The sequence below is a fragment of the Sapajus apella genome, unplaced genomic scaffold, assembly GCF_009761245.1.
Source record: "Sapajus apella isolate SASKATOON/1434 unplaced genomic scaffold, GSC_monkey_1.0 scaffold12, whole genome shotgun sequence".
In the NCBI taxonomy this organism is placed as follows: domain Eukaryota; kingdom Metazoa; phylum Chordata; class Mammalia; order Primates; family Cebidae; genus Sapajus; species Sapajus apella.
The window spans coordinates 4,781,999-4,804,240 of NW_022436952.1; the positions used below are offsets into that span (position 1 = coordinate 4,781,999).

The 22,242-nt window shown below is 57.2% G+C and overlaps 1 protein-coding gene across 3 annotated transcripts; it reads left to right on the forward strand.

The window, feature by feature from the left end:
• Nucleotides 1-2,716: 2,716 nt before the first annotated feature.
• On the forward strand, nt 2,717-17,634 carry STAC2 (SH3 and cysteine rich domain 2). Of its 3 annotated transcripts, none has more exons than XM_032279251.1 (11): nt 2,717-3,346; nt 9,869-10,175; nt 10,846-10,943; nt 11,116-11,206; nt 12,929-13,044; nt 13,140-13,212; nt 13,301-13,371; nt 13,830-13,927; nt 14,632-14,683; nt 15,065-15,125; nt 15,784-16,777. In XM_032279251.1, exons 1-11 carry the CDS (start codon nt 3,257-3,259, stop codon nt 15,816-15,818), a joined length of 1,092 nt encoding a protein of 363 aa, XP_032135142.1. In that variant the 5' UTR covers nt 2,717-3,256; the 3' UTR covers nt 15,819-16,777. The 3 variants fall into 3 exon arrangements, with proteins under 3 accessions (XP_032135142.1, XP_032135140.1, XP_032135139.1); XM_032279249.1 differs by having other exon boundaries at nt 2,786-3,346; nt 12,932-13,044; nt 15,065-15,202; nt 15,784-17,634; XM_032279248.1 differs by having other exon boundaries at nt 2,786-3,346; nt 15,065-15,202.
• Nucleotides 17,635-22,242: the final 4,608 nt, after the last annotated feature.

Here is a 22,242-nt window from a genome sequence, read left to right on the forward strand (position 1 = left end):
CTAGAGTTGGTTGCTAGGCTGGGCGTGGTGGCTTATGCCTGTAATCCCAGCATTTTGGGAGGCCAAGGTGGGTGGATCACCTGAGGTCAGGAGTTCGAGACCAACCTGGCCAATATGGTGAAACCCCATCTCTGCTAAAAACACAAAAAGTTAGCAGGTGTGATGGCAAGCGCCTGTAATCCGAGCTACTTGGGAGGCTGAGGCATGAGAATCACTTGAACCCAGGAGGCAGAGGTTGCATTGAGCCAAGGTCCTGCCATTGCACTCCAGCCTGGGTAACAAAAGTAAGACTCCATCTAAAAAACAAAACAAAACAAACGACAAAAAACAACTAGGCTCTAAAAGATTGTGTTATATGCCCAAGGCCACACAGTTAATTAGTGACCATAGAGGTATTGGACCTTAAGGAACTCAAAGCCCCTGCTCTTTGAAAGGAGACAGGGGCACCTCCCCCAGAAGATCTCCAAACTCAGAAGAAGGCCCCGTCTATTCCAGCTCAGGATAAGTGGAGGGCCTGATATCCCTGTCTCAATGCTGCAAGTATTCCGAAGTCTAAGCTGCCCAGAGAGGGGGGGCTGCACTGGCCTGGGCTGGGCAGGAGGGAGAAGGACAGTCTGGGGCAGGGGATGAGGGAAGGCTGGTCATGAACAGGGTTTTGGGGAGACTGATTTGATGGCGCTCAGGCTCCATCCCACCTTCCTCAGGAAATCTCGAAGTCAGAGCCCCTACAACCATGAACCCTCACTGTGCCCTTGTCCTACTTCTGCCACTGGCAAATCTCTATTCCTGAACACGGTAACCTAAGCAGGGCTCCATTGGTGAGCTCATACTTGGGAGGGCAGAGATCCTATGAATGGCTGTGTGCATGGGGTTGGGGGGGAACGTGGGGAGGTGTTCACCCGACCCTTCACCCTCCAGGCTAGCATAAAGGCCTCCCTCAGCACCCCAGACCCCCTATGTGCCACCCCTCCACCCACAACCTTACCACCTACAGCAGAGGAGGAGGGAGACTTAAACCCAGAAGTCCCTCCACTCACACCAGGAGAGAAGAAGCCAGATTTGCTGGTCAGAGCCAGAAGGGGCAGAAGGAAAGGGGGCTGGAGGATGGGGACCTGGGAAAATGGGTCCCAGGTAATCAGCATTCATTAGAAGAAGCATCTTGGCCAGTGTGGTGGCTCACACCTGTAATCCCAGCACTTTGGGAGGCTGAAGCAGGAGGATCGCTTGAGCCTAGGGGTTTAAGAACAGCCTGGGCAACATAGACTCCACCTCTACAAAAAATTTAAAAATTATCCGGGTGAAGTGGCATGTGCCTGTGGTCCCAGCTGTTCGGGAGAGTTGAGCACAGGAGGTCCAGGCTGAAGTGAGCTGTGATCAGGCCACTGCACTACAGCCTGGGCAATAGAGCAAGACCCTGTCTCAAAAAATAAGGAAAAAGAGAAGGAGAGAAGAAGAAATATCTTGACTGGGCACAGTGGCTCACGCCTGTAATCCCAACATGCTGGGAGGCCAAAGTGGGAGGATCGCTCGAGCCCACGAGTTGGAGATCATCCTGTGTAACATAGCAAGACTCCATCTCTACCAAAAAATTTAAAAAATTAGCCAGGCATGGTGGCGTATGACTGTGGTCCCAGCAATTAGAGAGGCTGAGGTATGAGGATCGCTTGAGCCCAGGAGCCTGAGACTGCAGTGAGTCATGATCACACCACCGCACTCCAGCCTGGGTGAAAGGGTCAGATCCTGTTTCTCTTCTTTCTTTTTTTTTTTTTTTTTTTGAGACGGAGTTTCACTCTTGTTACCCAGGCTGGAGTGCAATGGCGCGATCTCGGCTCACCGCAACCTCCGCCTCCCGGGTTCGGTCAATTCTCCTGCCTCAACCTCCTGAGTAGCTGGGATTACAGGCACGCGCCACCATGCCCAGCTAATGTTTTATATTTTTAGTAGAGATGGGGTTTCACCATGTTGACCAGGATGGTCTCGATCTCTTGACCTCGTGATCCACCCGCCTCGGACTCCCAAAGTGCTGGGATTACAGGCTTGAGCCACCGCTCCCGGCAGTGAGATCCCGTTTCTAAATAAAAAATAAATAGAAGGTTATTGTCAGACCAGGTGGAGCGAGGGGCACCTTGGAGGGTGAGGACCTCTTTCCCCACCTCTCCGTATTATCCCCTGATCAAACTCCAGTTGTGGTAGGATCTTCAGGAGGGGAGCATGTTGTAGTGAAGTTTGGGGACTTTGGATGGGAGGACTGAGGCCCCATCTCTGCTGAAGTTCAGACACCAAGCCCCGAAAGGGATAGAATCACCCTGCTCTCCATCACAAGGAGGAATTGTCTGGCCTGACTTTGGCGCATACACCATAGTCCAGGTGTGTGTCTATTTGGAGAAAGTCTTTTCAGGGCATAGAGGCATCCAATTAATGGCACAGATGGGTCCCCATTCTTCCTTCACCATCCTCTGACATCTTTCGATCCTCGCTCTCCAGGAAGTCCTAATTTCTATCTCACTCTCAGCTATCTTGCTGCAGCCCCAGCCTATTTCTGTTCCCTGCAACCCATCCAGACGCTACTATGATCTCCCCAAGCTTCCCTCAATCTGGTCACGCCCCGCCATCCCGGGTTTTTCAGTGTGAAACTCCCTCCTCCGCTTCTTTCCCCGCCAAGCCCCGCCCCATCGTGTCGAGCCCCCCAAGATTCCGCCCAGCTAGCCCTCCTGGCCACCGCGGCAGCCAATAGCTGAGAGCCCGATTTGCATGGCGGCGCGGGGGAGCGGCGGAGGGCAGGGGGCGGGACCAGACGACCTCCTAAATCAAAGTTGGGCGGCGAGGACTGGGCGGAGGGGCCGCCGGGTGCCGGGCTGGGGCCGGCGGGGGAGGGGAGGGGAGGGGATGGGGGGCGGGCGCAGAGGACGGCGGAACCGGCCGGACACGGACAGCTCCGTGGCTCCCTCCTTCGGCTCATCCCCGCGGCCCCACTTTCCTCCTCCCCACGCTCCGAGCAGCATCCTCTGCAGACCCTCGGTCCTCTCGCCCGGGGTCGTCCCGCTCCCGCGGCTCGGCGTGGTCGCCTCCCCTCGCCCGCCACCCCGGCAACTTTCTCCGCCCGCGCCCGCGGGTGGGGGTCTGCAGTGCCCGAGGCTAACTAGGGGCAGCCTCTGGAGAAGGGCTTCAGAGTCCAGGAGACGCCCGCCACCCGCAGCCTGCCCGCCGCCGGCCTGCCGTCGGGTCTCCGCACCCTCTCCGACCCTCCTCCCGAACCATGACCGAGATGAGCGAGAAGGAGAACGAACCGGATGACGCGGCCACCCACAGCCCCCCAGGGACCGTCTCCGCCCTCCAGGAAACCAAGGTAACTTGGGGGGCTCGAGGCCTGTCCCCGCCCCGTGTGTCCCAGGCCCGGGCGCCCTCTTCCTGGCGGGGTCCTCATGTGGGCCCGGGCGTCCTGGGGTCGCGGTCGCGGGGCCCGCGTGACCACTGAGGCTCCGCGCCACGCTCGGGGGGAGGAGTGGATTGGCGACGAGGGGCCACGCGGAGCCCCGGATCACACCAGCACCGCACGGCCGCGCGCGCCATCGCTACCCTCCGGGGAGGCGGCAACCGGGCTTCGTTGGAGGGATGGGCGCAGGGAGGCCAGAGGGCGCGTGTGGAGCGGCGCGGGCGGGGTGCGTGCCCGGCTGTGCGTGCGAGGCGCACCCTCCCGCGGCCGCCGGGTCCCAGTCCCGGGCTCAGTCCGCGCCTCTGTCCTCGCTCGTGTGTCTGAATGTGTCTCTACAACCTGCGTGTCTGTGTCTTGGCGTCTCTCTGTGTGCGTCTCTCCGCGTCTCTCCCCGCGTCTCTGGGTGTTTATCTCCGCGTCTCTGGGTATCTCTCCCTGCCCCTCCGCAGTCCGGCATTCCCCGCTCCCAGCCGGGTTGGGTTCGGGGACGCGAGGCCGCGGCCGGGGGTGCGCTGCTGCGGAGTCCGCGCGGGGGCCTGCGGCAGCGCGGGCCGTCGGTCGCGGGCGGGGACCCGGGCCTGCGGTTGTGGCTCCAGACCAGAAAGGCAGCCCCACCCCCTACCCCGGGAGCGGGACCAAGCGGTGGTGGGGGGGGAGCGGGTAGAAGCGAAAAGAGAAGTCATCGTAATTAATGAATGTCATCATTAACCCTAATTATGGATGATTGTTACTCCTGCAGGAGTCACCATGAATAAATTACTCCCCGCGAAGGCGGGCGGAGCCCAGACTCCTGGCGCTGAACGGGGTGTGGAGAGACCGCCGCTCACACTCAGCACCCCCCCACCCCACTTCTAATCCGTCTGCTCCCTTCCCAAGTTCTAGGTACTGGCGACTGGCCCGCGAGAAGTTTTGTTCTCCGGGAGCAACCTGAGCGGGCCGGGGGATGGGGCACAAAGGGCTGTGCCAAGGGTGCGCCCTGCCCCCTCCCAGACTTCAGGCCAAGACCTCCTCCCTCTCTCTTCCCCTGGTATTTTGTTCCCATCCTGTTCCTATTCTCCAGAGGCGAAGGGGGACAGTGAGGACCAGAAATGGTGGGCCCAGGCTCCGGGGGAATCCCTGGCTCCCTAGGCTTCTTCCCACTGTCCCCCTTCCTCCTCCTTCCATCTTGACCACTCCGCAGGAGCTGAGGTTCATTCAAGGTCAAGGTCATCAAGGGAGTGACCCTGAGGAGGACCGTCTCCACCCTAATCCTACGGAGGAGGAGGCCATAGGATCAGGATGGAGTCTGGCAGAGGCACCCCAGGGAGCTCCCATCCTGCACCAGGGGACCCAGCGGGTCTCCACGTTTCAGTCTTCACATGCACACCTGACCTTCTCTTGTCCCCTTCTAAAAATGCGACTCTAGTCTGTCAGGCCACAGAGCTGATTCCCATTTAGAGAGCCAAGTATCTCCTGGGAAAGGACTAAGATGTTTGGGTGGGAGGATATTGCTTGGAATATTTGTGACAACTTCTGTCAAGCAGACAGTCTGGGAGCTGAACCTCCCCTAAGTTCCAATGCCGCTGACCTCGGTTGCCCTCTAGTCACCCTGGGTAGACAAACACAGTCCCCCTGCTTGCCTCCAGGAGCTTGGGGGCCTCCCAGGCCCTGCCCTGCTTCCCATACCAAGGCCTGTTCGCTCCAGCCCCCTCCGTGGGAGCTCTGGAAGGCGGGCAGGAGCGCGGGGTGGTGCTGCCTCAGCACTCCAGCAGGCTGCCTGCTCAGCTGTGTGTGGGGGGAGGTCAGGGCCTGCAGGTCTGTACCTCTTCCTCCTCCCCGCCCAGGGACCCTCCAGTGTCGTCACCTCTGGGTCTGAGCTTGGAGATTCAAGGGGCAGGGGAGGGCAGAGGTTGCATACCTGAGCCAGCCCCTCTGTGCTAGGCCAGCTGGAGCCCTGGCCCTCTGCCCCCTCCCCTACACTTCACTCTTGTGAAGGACTCCGCACTAACACAGACTAGGCTGTGGGGTCAGGTTGGGGGTATTCAGCAGGGCAGAGGTGACAGAGAGAGAACCCAGGACCCCCACTAACCTCCTTCCATCCCACACCTCACCCTGGCCCAAAGAAGCTCCTGTCTCCAGACTGTGTGGGTGGGGGAGATGGAAGAGAGTGCGGTTGGGTACTGCCCACCCAGCTCAGTGTGAGGTGGGTACAACAGAGGGGGCCAGTGCCCATCAGGTAGTGACGCCAACATTCCAGGCTTATTCATCAGTGTTGGTGCCCCCTGGGAATTGCTGGCCGCCTTCTGCTTGCCCTCAGGCAGGATCAGCCCTGCATCTGAGCCACTCAGCAGCCCTCCTAGGGAGTCCTCCTCCTCTCTTGGTCTCCATCCCTTCTTACCACATAGGGCCTGCCCATCACCCCCTTTGTTGCCACCCTTGGAAGGACCCCCTCATGCCAGCTCTGCTCTGAGTCAGTTTGCGCCACATCCGCCACCACCCACTGCCAGATGCCTCGTGCCCTTTCAGGAGATGCTGTGGGGATTGAGGAAATAAGGGGCCATCCAGGGTATGGGGAGGTAGGGGGGAAACAGGCCAGGCCCTGTCTCTAGGATGGGGTTCAGAAGAAAAGACTTGGTGGTCCAGGCTCCCAGCCAGACAAACTGGGTACACTGGGAGGAAGAGTGAGCAGGCGGGCCCACTTGCCAGGGTACACGGCAGCTTCTCTCCACGCCAGAGAATGGGTCCCAGGGAAGAGAGGGCACCAAAAATATAGTGGGGGAAAGAGATGGGAAAAGGTCCTCTCCAGGAATCAGGAGCCCCAGGAGCAGGAATACCTGGCCTGGCTGCACCAAAATTCAGTTTTGGTAACCAAGCCAGATGTCTCTGGAGTGGGCAACAGGCAACAAGCCATTTGGCAGAGATGCCCCACCCCAGACCTGTAGCCTTTGACATCTGCCAGCCACCCCAGGTGGCATGCCATTCCTTCCTGCTTCTCCACCCTGCTGGGATCTGGGGCCCACAGCCAAGCCAGAGAGTATCAACCGGCAGAGTTGGGGCTGCCCTGGTACCTGGGAACATTCTGTTCCAGAGGCCTCTGGTACCCAGCAGAGGTGGCTCTTGGCACTGAGACCAGAGGGTACTGGGAAAGGGCACAGCCTGGAGGGTAGGGAGACTTGGAACCTCCTATGAGGATTACTATGAAAATAAGGGCCTGGGGGGTAAGGAGGACATGATTGATGATGTCTTCAAATATTTGAAGGGCTGATGTGTATGAGAGGGAGTAGCCCTTTCTGGAGCCAAGGGAGGAACAAGGGCTGATAGGCAAAAATCCCAAGGAGGCAGGTTTCAGCTCTATATAGGGAAGCACTTTCCAGCGATTGCAGCTGCCCAAAGATGGAGTGACTGTCCCAAGAGACCGGTTGCTTCCCATCACAAGAGGTGACCAACTCTTGAGAGGGGATGTGGCCAGGGCATTGCAGGGTGACGAGGTAGGGACTACTCTAGGTGGTCAGTACTCCAGGTCCCTTCACCCTAACCTCTGATTGACCTGGCTGAGGGACGGGGCTGGTGGCCCAGGCAGGGCCCAGTGTAGCAGGATGCTTCTGGTGCTTTGGGCTCAGTAGCTGGAGCCACTGGTTCAAGTCCTGGCTCTACTGTTTACCAGCTGAGGACTCCTGGGCAAGTGATTTAACCGCTATGAGCCTCGATTCCTCATCTGAAAAGTGGGACAGTAATTATCACTACCTCCAAGGGTCACATTGGGATGAATGAGATGCTGCATATAGAGTGTTAGCTCAGTTCCAGTGTTTGGACCATGACAGCCCCTCAGAGATGTAAGTTTCTGGGGATATTTGGACCTAGAGCCTTGTATTGCTTAGAGAGTATCTGGTTTTCCTGGCCGGGAACGGTGACTCACACCTGTAATCCCAGCATTCTGGGAGGCCGAGGCAGGCGGATCACCTGAGGTTGGAAGTTCCAGACCAGCCTGACCAACATGGAGAAACTCTGTCTCTACTAAAAATACAAAATGAGCTGGGCATGGTGGTGCACGCCTGTAATCTCAGTTACTCGGGAGACTGAGGCAGGAAAATTGCTTGAACCGGGAGGCGGAGGTTGCAGTGAGCCGAGCGCGCCACTGCACTCCAACCTGGGCAAGAAGAGTGAAAAAAAAGAAGAGAATATCTAGTCTTCCCTCTTGGATGTGGGGAAACTGAGGCTCAGAGAGAAGAAGTGAAGTGATTTGCCTTCAGGCTGCAGGTTTAGTTTTGCCCCCAGCCCCAGCACATTCTCCAGCAAGCCCGTGTGCTCCATGCCTGACGTCCCTGGACAGAGCAGTGGATGGTCCACCTGCCTCTTGGGGCCCATCCGAGCCCCTAGAGCCACATGCAGCCCCGGCTGGCCCAGAGCCTGACATGGGCTGGGTTTTGTGTTCTCATTAATCGTCTCTCCAGCCTTCCACCTTTGCTCCAGCACCCGGGCATCTGGGGCCTGGGGCCTTGCTTCTCAGAGATACACAAAGAAGCCTACAGTGCTGTCCAGGAAGCTGGGTTTGGAAGGCGCCGAGCACTTCAGTGTGCCAGACACCCCAGGGCTTTGGCCTCCCAGCTGGCATACCAGAGCCTGCCTTAGGCCCAAACATCCCCTCTGCTTCTCTCTCTGTCGTGCTGCCTGCTGGCCTCCTGGAGGCTGGAGGGGCCACCACTTCCATCCCCTTGGCACGGTGGCCAGGCAGACAGCCATGGCACATAGGCTGCCCGGCGTGCCAGCTAGGAACGCTGGCCAAGTCCCTCTGCCTGGAGCCAGGCTGCTGGCCCCTGTTTCTGTCTCTAGTAGGAAGGAGTGGGCAGGGGTAAGGCGGCTCTCAGTGGGAAGGGAGACGGCCAAGGCTCTGGTTAAGAGGCTTCCAGACCTCTCTCTGGGAAGACTCAGTAGGGTGTGTTTAGGTGAGAGGTGGAAATAGCTCTGGCCTCACCACAGAATCAACCCTGCCCTCCAGAATGTGGGATCCACGGAGAGTCCAGCTGCTAGCTTATCATCTGTTTACCAAAGGCCTCTGGCTGAGCACCTACTATGTGTTGAGAGCCTGCGTGGGGATGTGAAGCCAGCAACTGTGCCCGTCCCTAAGGGGCTCACAATTTCCTGGGGAGTGAGAAATAAATAACAGCCATCACCTGATTGGGGCTATAATGGAAGTTGGGCTGGATGCAGCAGACACCAGGGGAGGGTGTGGGCCACGAAGCAGAATTCCTTCGGAAGAGACTTTCGTAGAAGAGAAGGGCCAGTGGAAGCATATCGGCAGGATAAAGGAGGTACGAGCCAAGTAAGGCAGAGAAGAGGACAAACATGGCAAAAGCTCAGAGGCATCAAAGCATGGAGGAGTTAAAGAATCCTCATTTCTGGGCTACAGGTTGGAAGGACAGGTTTGGCCAAGGTGCAAGGAGAGTCTCATGGCTGGGGTGAGTGCCTTGGACGGTGTCCTGAGGAGCCAGGAAGGGTTTTCAGCAGGGTCAGGCGTCACCTCCCCAGCAGCCGTACAGAGGGCAGGTGGAAGCAGGGGCTGGATCGGGGGCTGTGGCTTTGAACCAGACTGGGGACATCAGGGCCTGAACTAAGGGCTGTGGAGGTGATGAGTCACTGGGAGAGGAGGGCTGGGGAGATGTTCTGGAGGGAGAATCAGTCCCAAGGATGAGGATCCAGGATGACCACTCCTCCCACCCCCAGCCTGCTTGAGAACGAGGGTGGATACTATGTTGCCCAGGCTGGCCTCCAACTCCCCGGCTCAAGCCATTCCCTCCCCCCTCGGCCTGTCAGGGTACTGAGATTATAGGCGGGAGCCACTGCACCTGCCCATATATATATATTTTTCTAAATTTGAGTAAATGGTACACCCATACAACAAAATATTTTGTAGCCATAAAAAAGAATGATGAATCTATTTATGTACGGGTATGGAATGATTTCCAGGATTTACTGTTAAGTGAAAGAAAGCAAAGCACAGGAAATACAGTATACTACCATTTCTGCAAGGAAAAGTGGAACTGAACCTCTTAAACTTGTTTCTATCCACTTTCACATCAAAGTCTAGATTTCTTTTGAAAAATTAGAAAACCTGGCAGCACTGGGCTGGCCTTCTAGAGCAGCTTCAGTTGGCTGGAAGAGACCTGCAGTGGCTCCCTGGGGATCCAGTTAGCCATAGCCCTCACCCCTCCTGACTGCCACCCACTTAGCCAGGACTCCTTTCTCCCCATGGTCACCCACCTGGCTCTTGTGGTACCTGAGATTGAGAAGCATTAGTGGGACCTAGGGAGCCTCTCTCTTGGTGTTTCATTTTGCTCCGGCCCTCAGCCCCCACACTTCTGCTGCTGCTGTCCCAACAGCCAGAGACCCCCTGAAGGAAAGCCCTCCGTGGCCAGCCCCCTCCAGGCTCCCACTCATAGCTCCCTCTTTTTCTCTCAGCTCCAGCGATTCAAGCGCTCCCTCTCCCTCAAGACCATCCTCCGAAGTAAGAGCGTGGAGAACTTCTTCCTTCGCTCGGGCTCTGAGCTCAAGTGCCCCACTGAGGTGCTGCTGACGCCCCCCACCCCACTGCCCCCTCCCTCCCCACCACCCCCAGCCTCGGACAGAGGCCTGTCCACCCCGAGCCCCTCGCCATGCCCAGTCCCACGCCCCCTGGCAGCGCTCAAACCAGTCAGGCTGCACAGCTTCCAGGAGCACATCTTCAAGCGAGCCAGCCCTTGTGAGCTGTGCCATCAGCTCATCGTAGGTAGGAGCCTGGGCGCTGAGGCGGCCATGGGGAGGGGCTGGGCCGGGTGTTGGGGCGTGGGCCCATGGAGCTGCCGGATATTATTGGGTTCTGGCTGTTCAGGGGCCCCAATACTAACTGTGCCTCTTTTTTTTTTTTGAGACGGAGCCTCGCTCTGTCTCTCAGGCTGGAGTGCAGTGACACAATCTTGGCTCACTGCAACCTCCACATCCCAGGCTCAAGGGATCCTCCTTCCTCAGCCTCTGGAGTAGCTGGGATTACAGGCACACACTGCCACACCCAGCTAATTTAAACATTTTTTGTGGAGATGGGGTTTTGCCGTGTTGCTCAGGCTGGTCTGCAATCCTGGGCTCAAGCAATCCATCCACCTCAGCCTCCCAAAGTGCTGGGATTACAGGCATGAGCCACTGCACCCATCCCTAACTGTGCCACTTACCCCGGGTGGAGAAGGGAGCATGGCCGGGGTTGGGGTGTACCCAGTGTCACTGCCGTGTTTACTGACGACTCTGGCTTCCATGTGCCCTCACACCCTGACTGTGTGAGGGGTAGATGTGGGGCCTCAAGGCTGGCACGAGGATGCCCAACCCCTGCTCTCTTCATGCCCTAACGTGCTTCCTTTGCCCTTTGCCCATGGGGGTGTCCTCAATTGCTGAACCCAAATTCTTCCTAGGAAACTCCAAGCAAGGCTTGCGATGTAAGACGTGCAAAGTCAGCGTCCACCTCTGGTGCTCTGAGGAGATCTCCCACCAGCAATGCCCAGGCAAGATGGTGAGCGGGGACTCAGGCAGAGATGGCCAGCTGAGTGCTGCCAGGACTGTCACATGGGGGAATGAGTACCCCTCAGGGTGGCTCCCTCCTGTGGTGTGGGCCCTGGGCTTGGGAAGGACCAAGTTCTCCATGGGCCATACCTCCTCACACCCTCTGCTCTCTCTCGTCATAGTCCACCTCCTTCCGTCGCAACTTCAGCTCCCCTCTCCTGGTGCATGAGCCACCACCAGCCTGTGCCACAAGCAAAGAGTCCCCACCCACTGGTGAGTGTCCCCTTGGTTGCTGTCCTGCTCCCACTGTGGTGTGATGAGAAATCAACATCCCTGACCAGCCTGGCCAGCATAGCAAAACCCCGTCTGTACTAAAAATACAAAAAATGAGCTGGGCGTGGTGGCGCACACCTGTGGTCCTAGCTACTCAGGAGGCGGAGGCAGGAGAATTGCTTGAACTCGGGAGGCAGAGGTTGCAGTGAGCCAAGATGGCGCCACTGTACTCCAGGCTGGTCAACAGAGTGAGATTTCATCTCAAATAAATAAATAAATAAATAAGCATTTCCGAGATGGGCACCTGAGTCACGCTGGCACAGCCAGTTCTTGGCTCTCCTACCATTTCCTGTCTCTGGATGCTCCTGTCCTGAATTTGGGGCTCATTCATTCATTCACTCATCCTTTCTTCAATAAGCACTTTATTAAGCACATACTAAGTGCCAAGCACAGAGCTGGACTCTGAGACACAGTAGTGAAGAAGGGGGAATTTATGGCCTCGTAAAGGAGATAGGACTGAAACGGACAGTGAGGCAGATCACCAGTCGGTCACCAATAGCATGAGTGCCTTAAGCGGGAAAGACAAAGTAGAGCATAGAATGTGTGCTGAAAGCCCGGTGTGGCGGCTCGTACCTGTAATCCCAGCTACTTGGGAGGCTGAGGTGGGAGGATTGCTTGAACCCAGGAGTTGGAGTCCAGTCTGGGCAACATGGTGAGTCTCTGTCTTTAAACTAAGAGAGAGAGAGAGGAAAAAAAAATAAAAGCTTGCTGTCTTCATCTGCAAAATCAGGGAAGACTTTCCAGAGATGTGAATAATGAGGTGTGAGGGGTTCACCCATTCAGGATCTGGAAAGACGGGTGTGGGGCAGAGGGAAGGCTGAGAAAGGAAGGACAAGGAGTTAAAGAAAGGGCAAAATGGGCCAGGTGCGGTGGCTCACGCCTGTAATCCCAGCACTTTGGGAGGCCGAGGTGGGCGGATCATGAGGTCAAGAGATCAAGACCATCTTGGTCAACATGGTGAAACCCCGACTCTACTAAAAATACAAAAATTAGCCGGGCATGGTGGTGCGTGCCTGTAATCCCAGCTACTCAGGAGGCTGAGGCTATAGAATCATTTGAACTCGGGAGGTGGAGGTTACAGCGAGCTGAGATCTGGCCACTGCATTCCAATCTGGAAGACAGAAGGAGACTCTTTCTCAAAAAAAAAAGGCAAAGTGAGCGGTGGCTGGGACTGAGGGAGGAAGACGGAGTGGTTATAAAGAGACCATGGGTTCGAGGCCTCAGGGTCCATTTTAGCCTTTGGACTTTCTTCTAAGGGCAATTTCTGTTCCTACAAAAGCGTTCTGGTTGCTATGTGGATTGGCAGGGCTGGAGTGGAAGGAGGGGACCAGTTGAAAGGCCACAACAGCTGCTGAGACAGTGTGGTAGTGTGAATTAGGCTGGTAGCAGTGGTGACAGAGGGAGGTGTGCAGGTTCTGGGAGTGCGGGGAGGGACGGCTCAGTGATGGAGTGGCTGTGGGCAGCAAGGACAGCGAGGAGTCCAGGATGACCAAGGTTTCTGCGTGAGCACCACGGGAGGACCCGGAGCCATCTCTGGGATGAGGAAGACCTGGGAGGGACAGGTGAGGGGGCAGCTGGGGAGCTCAGCCTGGGGCATGCTGAGCTGGGGGCTAGAGGTGCAGGGCTTCAGGGCAGAGCCAGGCCTTGAGGGTGGATATTCAGCAGGGGCCAGTGGGAAGGTGGACCCTGTCTACGAGACCCTGCGCTATGGCACCTCCCTGGCACTGATGAACCGCTCCAGTTTCAGCAGCACCTCTGAGTCCCCAACACGGAGCCTGGTATGGTGGGCAAAAAGGGGGGGATCTTTTGGGGAGGGGTGTCTGAACATGACAATGGGCTTGGGAGCTCAACCCTCTCCTCTCTCTGTCCCCAGAGTGAGCGGGATGAGCTGACCGAGGATGGGGAAGGCAGCATCCGCAGCTCCGAGGAGGGGCCTGGTGACAGTGGTGAGTGGCAGCAGGCACCAGGGGCAGGAATGGGGTACAATGGAGGTGCTCCCTGCTGCCTCTCACCCTTCCCTGCTCCCACCCCTAGCATCTCCAGTATTCACAGCCCCAGCAGAGAGTGAAGGGCCAGGACCAGAGGAGAAGAGCCCTGGACAGCAGGTGAGCCTGTACTGGCACCGACCCGGAAGGCCAGGGTAGGAAGCGGGTGTCATCTCTTCTTGCCATTGATGCATAGGAGGGCAAGAACATGGTGCGTGGGGATTCACTGCTTCCTCACTTATCTTCAGGGATGGGCAATGCCAGGGTGAGAGGGCATGGGAGGCAGGAGGAGTTACCCTCCCACCCCCAGCCCACTGCCCACTGCACTTACTCCTGCTCTTCCAAAGGCAGGCAACTTCAGGGAACAGCAGGCAGAAGGGGGCTCCCCTCTCCAGCCTGGCCCAGTGTCCGTTGGGGTGGGTGAACAAGGCACATACGAGGGTCTCACTTCTCCCTGCCTTTGACCCAGGACTCACTGCGTCCCCTACAGCCCCCAGGGTGGCACACTCAGAGCAAGTGGAGAGTGGGGGGAGTGAGGGTGCTGCTTTCCCCTCACCGACCCAGAGATTCTCCCGCAGCCCCCCAAAGCCCCGCTGCGGAAGGATGTGGGGCCCATGTACTCCTACGTCGCACTCTACAAGTTTCTGCCCCAGGAGAACAATGATCTGGCTCTGCAGTAAGTCCCCTTGGTGACCGGCCCTGCTGAGCAGCTCTGCGCTCCCAGACCTTGGGGCACAGTGTGAGGGGGGCCTTCAAGAACCTTCTTGCATGCTTGAGGCTAGTGAGCCCAGACAGGAGCTGGAGCTGCCCAGGGTCTAAGAGTGATTCATGCTAGGGTCATGTCTCCTGTCCCAGCAAGTGCCTGCTGCACCTGTGGTCACACAGTGTCCTCTGAGGGCATCAAGAATCTTTTCCCAGCGGGGTGTGGTGGCTCAAGCCTGTAATCCCAGCACTGTGGGAATCTGAGGCCAGCAGATCACTTGAGGTCAGGAGTTCAAGACCAACCTGGCTTGTTCTGCATAACGATTTAAAAAAAAAAAAACAGCCTGGGCAACATGTGAAAACTTAAAACCCCATCTCTACTAAAAATACAAAAATTAGCTGGGCATGGTGGCAGGTGCCTGTAATCCCAGTTACTTGGGAGGCTGAGGCAGGAAAATCACTTGAACCCAGGAGGTGGAGGTTGCAGTGAGCCAAGATCGCATCACTGCACTCTGGCCTGGGTGACAGAGCAAGACTCTGTCTAAAAAAATAACAACAATAAAAAGGAATCCTCTCTCCCAGCTGAGGACTGCAGGGTCCCAGGTGCCCAGGGACTGCTACGATGGGGATGGGCAGGACTCCTGGCTCCCTATACTAACCTAGCTGTGTCCTCCCCAGGCCTGGAGATCGGATCATGCTGGTGGATGACTCTAATGAGGACTGGTGGAAGGTGACTTGGCAGGGTGGGGAGTGGAGGGACCCTGGTAGGCACCCCAGCAGCCCCCACCCTCGACGGGCACTGCCCCCACCTTCTCACCAGGCCCCAAAGACAACCTCTCCTCCAACCACTGGTCCTAGCCAAAACGAAGACCAACCTTTGGGACATCCTCTCCATTTTGATTCTCCTTGCCTCAGCCTTGTCCTTCTGTTTACCTCATGCCCTTCCTGGCCCAGAAGCCACCTGGCTGGGGGCTGGAATACCTGGAATACGGAGAGCCCCAGATCTGGAGGATAACGGCGTTGGTGCTGAGTGGGAGCCGGGTCTAGAGAAAGCAGCGGTGGGTAGGAGAGGTGGGGTGGCTCAGGCGCTCATTGCCAACCTCATCCCCAGGGCAAGATCGGCGACCGGGTTGGTTTCTTCCCAGCTAATTTTGTGCAGCGGGTGAGGCCAGGTGAGAATGTTTGGCGCTGCTGCCAGCCCTTCTCCGGGAACAAGGAACAGGGTTACATGAGCCTTAAGGAGAACCAGGTGAGTGCCTGAGGCCCAGCCTGGGGCCCTGCGGTGGAGGCAGGGAGTCAGGCTGCGGGGTAGGGGCAAACGTCAGGGGGAGGCTGATCCTGGCAGCTGGGGGGAAAGCAGGTTAGAAGGAAGGGGATGCAGGCCCTCCTGCCAGCCCCTGTTGGAGAATTTGGGCTCTTGACTAACAGAGACAGAAGACTGAGTGACATTACAGGCAGCTTGGGTTAGGGCAGGAGCACTAGATTCAGAGTCTAAAGCTCAGGTTTGAACGCTAGCTCTGGCCTTTTCTGTAACTTGAGGCAAGTCCTTTTCCCTTGTAACCTCCTCTGTGATGGGGGTGGGGTGGGCAGTACGGCGGCTGATCTCCAAGGTCAGCTCTGAAGCGCTGCTTCGTGTCTGCTGATGTCCTGTTCTCACTGCTGAGGCCTCTACCCTCGTGAAATCTGCTCCCATCACTCCAGCAAAAGGCTTGATCCACACCTGACACTGGTCCCATCATTCCCCGGAGGGGTCCCCTGGGGGCCATGGGCAGGACTGAAGGCAGGGCTGCCAGCCATGCCAGGCCTCAGCTCCCTGTCTCTCTGGCTCAGATATGTGTGGGCATGGGCAGAAGCAAGGATGCTGATGGCTTCATCCGTGTCAGCAGCGGCAAGAAGCGAGGCCTGGTGCCAGTCGACGCCCTGACCGAGATCTGAGAGGAGCCAAGGGAACCCATTTGCCAACCTTGCCCGTGCCTGGCCCTTGCTTCTGGCCAGGGAGGGGATCAGGCCCCCTTGTCCACTCCATGCCCTTCCTCCCTCTGTCTCTCTCCTAGGTGCCACTAACTGTGGCTTAGGAGCCTCTGTACTGAGGAATATTTTATTTCTTGGGTGGGGTGCCCTGAGTGGTATATCCTCTGGGACTTGGCGGGGATGGGGTGGGGTGGGAGAGAATGAGGACGCTACAGGTAGGTCCGCCCAGCACCCAGGCACCCCAGTCCACTTGCTGGGCTGAGTCCAGCCCCGGGGAGGGTTCTGGGGAATTTCTTTGCTGCTTCTTCCAGACTTCCCCTGCCCACACTGCCTGTGCATGCCTGGCACACCCCTCTTCCCACAGAGCCTCTGCTTGGGTCTGTGTTTGTGTGACCATGCATCTGCTCCTTTGCAAGTGGGGCCTTGGGAGCAGGCCTTTTTTTTTGTCCTCAGCCCTCCACCCTGGGTGGGGAGGGGACCCAGGGCCATAGGAGGGTCCTGAGTCCACCCTCTGGTCTTCGCCTCTGTCACTCAGTCAATTCTCAGGAAAGTTGTGCAGGAATCTCTCCCATTACTTGAAACCTGGGCTGAAAGAGGAGGGGAAGGCTGAGGTCCCTGGAAGGTGTGACAAATCAGAGACTGTCCTTTCAAGTAGAAAACTCAAGAGCTGGCCGGGTGTGGAGGCTCATGCCTGTAATCTCAGCACTTTGGGAGGCCGAGGTGGGCGGATCACCTGAGGTCAGGAGTTCAAGACCAGCCTGGCCAACATGGTGAAACCCCATCTCTACTAAAAATACAAAAATTAGCCAGGCATGATTGGGGGTGCCCGTAATCCCAGCTACTTGGGAGGCTCAGGCAGGAGAACTGCTTGAACCTGGGAAGCGGAGGTTGCAGTGAGCTGAGGAGGCTCTGTCGCGCCACTGCCCTCCAGCTTGGGCAACAGATCCAGATTCCGTCTCAAAAAAAAAAAAAAAGAATAAAGAAAACCCAAGAGCTGCCTGGACACGGAAACCCAGTTGAGAACAAAACCCTGGCCAAAACAACCCCATTTCACTGTCAGGACCCCCAGTCACACAGGAACTGCCCACCAGGGGAGCCTGTGACTTGACTGTCAGTTCCCATCCCAGGCTTTGCCGGCCTGCCCCAGGAGCCCAACCCTCTGGGCTGACCTTTCTCCCGTGTCTCTCCAGGCTCTTCAGGGGATGGGCAGATGCTGCAGGAGCCCCTTTGCTGGCTGTATCTGCTCCCTTGTCCTGGACACAGAACCCTGGGGAAAAGACTGGGTAGAAGACAGATAAGGAAGGTGGAATGTTCTGTTTGGCCTCCAGGAAAGGGGGTGGATGGGCACACACAGAGAGGACCCCTCCCTTGCAGGCTGCTTTTCTCTGGTGTCAACCTCCCTCCCCCAAGCTCAGACCCTCCTCTATGCCCTTGATCGTGCCCGCCCATGCCACCCCCATTCTGGGCACAGTTAGACCCTCCCATGCAGTGGGAGAGACACAGACCCTCCTACCCAAAGGCCCCTGCCCCACTTCTCCCCCGCAAAGTGGGGGTTCAAGCCACACTGCCCTGTTTGCTGCCATGAGGCCCCCCCCCAGCAATATCCCAGGGGCGGGCCCAATGCCCACTGTACATGAGGCTGCATGATGGGTCTGCTGGGTTCTTGCCGAGCCCCCAGATCGCTAATTAAATGTTTCTTGTCCCAGCCCATCTGCTCTGTGTCTCATTGGGACAGAGGAAGGAAAGGGGCAGGGAGGTGGGGAGTGGGGGCTGGGGATGCTGAGAGGGGCAGGGCTGAGAGCGGAAGGATTCCTCCGTCTCTGAAAGGAGGGGTGTTGGGCAGGAGGCAACATGGCAGGGGTCCCAGGCTTCATCCCCTTCCTCCAGCAGCCCGAGGAGGGCGAAGTCTGGGGAGAGCCTAAAGGGAACCTGAGGAAAGGGGTAGGAAGTGTGGGGACGCTGGAAGGAAACGGGGTGGGGCTGCCGTCACTTTCTGGCTCCACATGCACCTGAGTGTCGCAGGGGGTGGACACGCACCTGCGCACCAGGGTCGTCGGCACCGGTCTTGCCCACCCAGAGGTGCCCTCCGAGACCCGGCATGCCGGCAGTCTGGGAGGGCTCAGCTCGCCCGAGGTCAGCCTCGCCCCCGCAGTCCCCCAAGCCCGAGACAGAAACGCTGGCGGCGGGGACAGTCGCGACCCGTCGGGCCCCGGGATGACTCAGTGGTGCCCATCATCGGAGCGCGGCACGGAGGGGCTGCACCCCTCCTGCCGCCACACCCGCCGCCCACCGCTCTGGCAGAGCTGCCTCTTTTCCCTCCGCCTGCCCAGCCGCGTCATCGCCATGGCGAGCTTGTCCTGTGCTATTTATAGGTGGAGGGGAGCGGGGCGCGAAGGAGAGGCAGGCTGCGGGGGTGCCGGGGCATTGCTGGCGCTGCCGAGATGCGGGGGGTGGGCTGCCTTTCCTGATGAGCGCCCCCTCCTCCGCCCGTTCCGGTTTCCAGCCCCCGCCCCCTGAGCAAGGTAGGCCAGGTGGGCCCAGACCTTGGGTCCCCTCCTTGAGTTTTCTTTGGCTCTCTTGACACGGAGAAGGCCCTGGAGGTTGGGGGTCGGGGGAGCCGGGAAAGGAGGGTGGCCCTCCCCCTTCCAGGAAGAAGGGGTCACAAGCCCAGTATGAAGGCTTAGACAGAGGGAACTCATAAATAGGCACCTACTGTGCCCGAGGAACGGCGCCAGGAACTTGATGTTACTTAATCCTCTCCAGGATCCAGTGAGCCGAGTGGGGGTGTTCTCCTCTCACAGGGAAAGAACTGAGGCACAGCCAGGTTAGGTAGTTTATCCCAGGCCATACGGATTATCCAGCTCAACCCTCCCTCTTTATACAGGGGAAACTGAGGCCTGGCGTGGGCTAATGACTTGTGCAAGGGCAGGGTCACTCAACAAATTAGTGATCAAGCCAGGCTTGGAAACTGCCTTTTCCTTCTCAGCTTAGCTCTTTCCCTCCCGGCCCTGGCTTCCTCAATGCCTTAGACCAACAAGATGGACACAGACACCCTGAGGCACTGGGCCAGAGGCTCCAGCGACGGAGAACCTGAGAGCCTCGCAGCCAAGCCTTCTGCACACCCTGCTGGTGTCTGCCAGCAGCCTGCAGCTGGCCTGGGCGCCCACTCCCCCCAGCCTATTTGCTGCACCGCTGAGCACAGCAGCTTTTTTGGGTGGCTGAACCCCCTGGAGCACGCTCACAGCCCAGGGCCTGGGAACAGCTGGTGCCCCACTGTAGCCTTTGCCCTCTTCTGTGCCCACTCTGGGGACGGACAGAACAGCAACACCATTGGCCTGGGGCAAAAATGTCTAGGAAGCCACTGGTGATGCCATCCCACCATTTGGCTCTGTTGTCTCTGATCCACATGTGACCTTCGTTCCCCGCCACCACCCGCAGGCTGAGCTTCACCTGGCATGGACTGTGTGGGACGAAGAAGGTTCCCTGGACTTCAGGGAGATGCAGAAAGAGGAGGGAGTCTGCAGAGATGGATGCTGGAGGTGGGGGGAAGACAGATTGAGCCCCTCTGCACAACCCCATCCATTTTGCTAGCACTGCTTCCTTTGGCCCCTTCAACCTTCTTCACCCCCATTCTCACCCCCTGCCCACCCAGTGCCTGGGCAGGTGGGGGCACTTACTGAGGAGTGCAGGAAGGCACTCTCGGCCTCCCTGTGCTTTTCAGGAAGCCAGCCTAGGTTAGCCCTGTTGTAGCCTCAGAGGTAGCACTGGAAGGAGGCCAGGCCCCCGTACCCCCTTCTCCAGCTCACGGCCCTGCAGTAGCAGCTGTGCTCAGTGGCTCTGCTGCACCCCAATCTGAATCACACCCTCCCACGTTGGGAGACTGCAGCCCGGGAATCAGAGTCAGGTGCCAGTGTTCGTGCAACACCGAGGTTCTGCTCGCCCCACTTGTGTCTGCCACCAGCCTGTGCCAACCTAGCTCCCCACCCCCAGCCTGTTTGCCGCACTGCTGAGCACAGCAGAAGAGTCAGTCACTGGCTTTTCTGGGTCTGTTTCCTCCTCTGGAAAATCAAGGGTTGGGTTTGCTCAGGGATTCTTTATGCGGTGAGGGGGTGGGTCATGAGCTCCTTGAAAGGGTGTGGATTTATATGATAGAGACACTTACATGCTCTTGAAAGAAAAAACACATCTTTTTTTTTCACAAATTTTTTTTTTTTTTTTTTTTTTTTTGAGACAGAGTCTCGCTCTGTTGCCCAGGCTGGAATGCAGTGGCTCGATCTCGGCTCACTGCAACCCCTGCCTCCTGGGTTCAAGTGATTTTCCTGCCTCAGTCTCCCGAGTAGCTGGGATTACAGGTATGTGCTACCACATCCGGCTAATTTTTGTATTTTTAGTAGAGATGGGGTTTCACCATGTTGGCCAGGCTGGTCTCAAACTACTGACCTCAAATGATCCACCCACCTTACTCAGCCTCCCATAGTGTTGGGATTACAGGCGTGAACCACCATGCCCAGCCCACAAATTAGTTTTGCTATTTTTGTTTTAGAGACAGGGTCTCATTATGTTGCCCAGGGTGACACAGTGTGTATTCACAGGTAATGTCATAGCTCACTGCAGCCCCAAACTCCTGGGCTCAAGCAGCCCTCCCCACTCAGCCTCCAGGGTACCTGGGATTACAGGCTTGCACCAATGTGCCCAGCAGGATACATCTTTTCTTTTTCCTTTCTTCATGAGGAAACAACTTTTAATCAGATTTTCTCAAGGCTACAGGACCTGGAAAAGATGCAGCAGTTACTTTAGGGGTTCTTTCTGCTTGGGATTCCTGTAGGACCGGGTCCCTCCTAGGCACTGGCTTGGGAAGGGGTTGGAGGCCCATGGTGGAAAGAAGTCAACTCCAGGTCTGGGGTGAGGTTCAGAAAGAAGTGGGGAAACCCAAAGTCTTCCAAGAGGTAGGTTCCTACAACTTCATAACTCATCTCTTTCCTCCACCCCGCAAAACAAATAACAAAAACAGAACCAGAAAAGCAACTCCAGTGAGGCAGCAGCTGCCACCTGCATTGACCTGTGAGCGAGCAGCACCATCTCCTGGTCCAGGGTGGAAACCAGCTTCTGTGCTGCAGGCTCTGGAATCCCAGGAGGGTGTCATATTGGGTTACCTCATTCTTCTGCCTTTTTTTTTTTTTTTGAGACAGAGTCTAGCTCTGTCGCCCAGGCTGGAGTGCAGTGGCGCGATCTCAGCTCACTGCAACCTCTGCTTCCCAGGTTCAGGCGATCCTCCTGCCTCAGCCTCCCAAATAGCTAAAACTACAGGTGCGTGCCACCACACCTGGCTAATTTTTGTATTTTTAGTAGAGATGGGGTTTTACTCTGTTGGCCATCTCAATCTCCTGACCTTGTGATCCAACTGCCTCGGCCTCCCAAAGTGCTAGATTACAGATGTGAGCCACCTCACCCGGTCCTTCCTGTCATTTTTTTTCCTTTTTCAGTTAGTGGTGGGTGGGCAGGGTCTTGCTCTTCACTAAGGCTGGAGTGCAGTGGTGCAATCTCGGCTCACTGCAGCTTTGACCTTTCGGGTTCAGGTGATCCTTCTACCTTAGCCTCCCCAGTAGCTGGGACTACAGGGGCACACACCCCATTCCTGGCTAATTTTTGTATTTTTTATAGAGATAGGTTTTCGCCATGTTGCCCAGGCTAGTCTCAAACTCCTGGGCACAAGAAGTTCTTCTGCTCGGCCTCTGAAAGTGGTAGGATTACAGGTGTGAGGCACCACACCCAGCTTTTCCTTCCTGTCATCTAGGAGGGGTCTACTGCATGGAGGGGTTGGGGTGGGTGGTCTCCAATACCCCTCCTCCTCTGGGCCAGGCCTGGGAAACAGGTGTCCAACACACCAAGCTGAGAGCTTGGCCAAGACCCTTTTTTTTTTTTTTTTGAGATGGAGCCTGGCTGTCGCCCAGGCTAGAGTGCAGTGGTGTGATCCTGGCTCACTGCAACCTCCATCTCCCAGGTTCAAGTGATTCTCGCCGGGCGCGGTGGCTCAAGCCTGTAATCCCAGCACTTTGGGAGTCCGAGGCGGGTAGATCACGAGGTCAAGAGATCGAGACCATCCTGGTCAACATGGTGAAACCCCGTCTCTACTAAAAATACAAAACATTAGCTGGGCATGGTGGTGCGTGCCTGTAATCCCAGCTACTCAGGAGGCTGAGGCAGGAGAATTGCCTGAACCCAGGAGACGGAGGTTGCAGTGAGCCGAGATTGCGCCATTGCACTCCAGCCTGGGTAACAAGAGCGAAACTCCATCTCCAAAAAAAAAAAAAAAAAAAA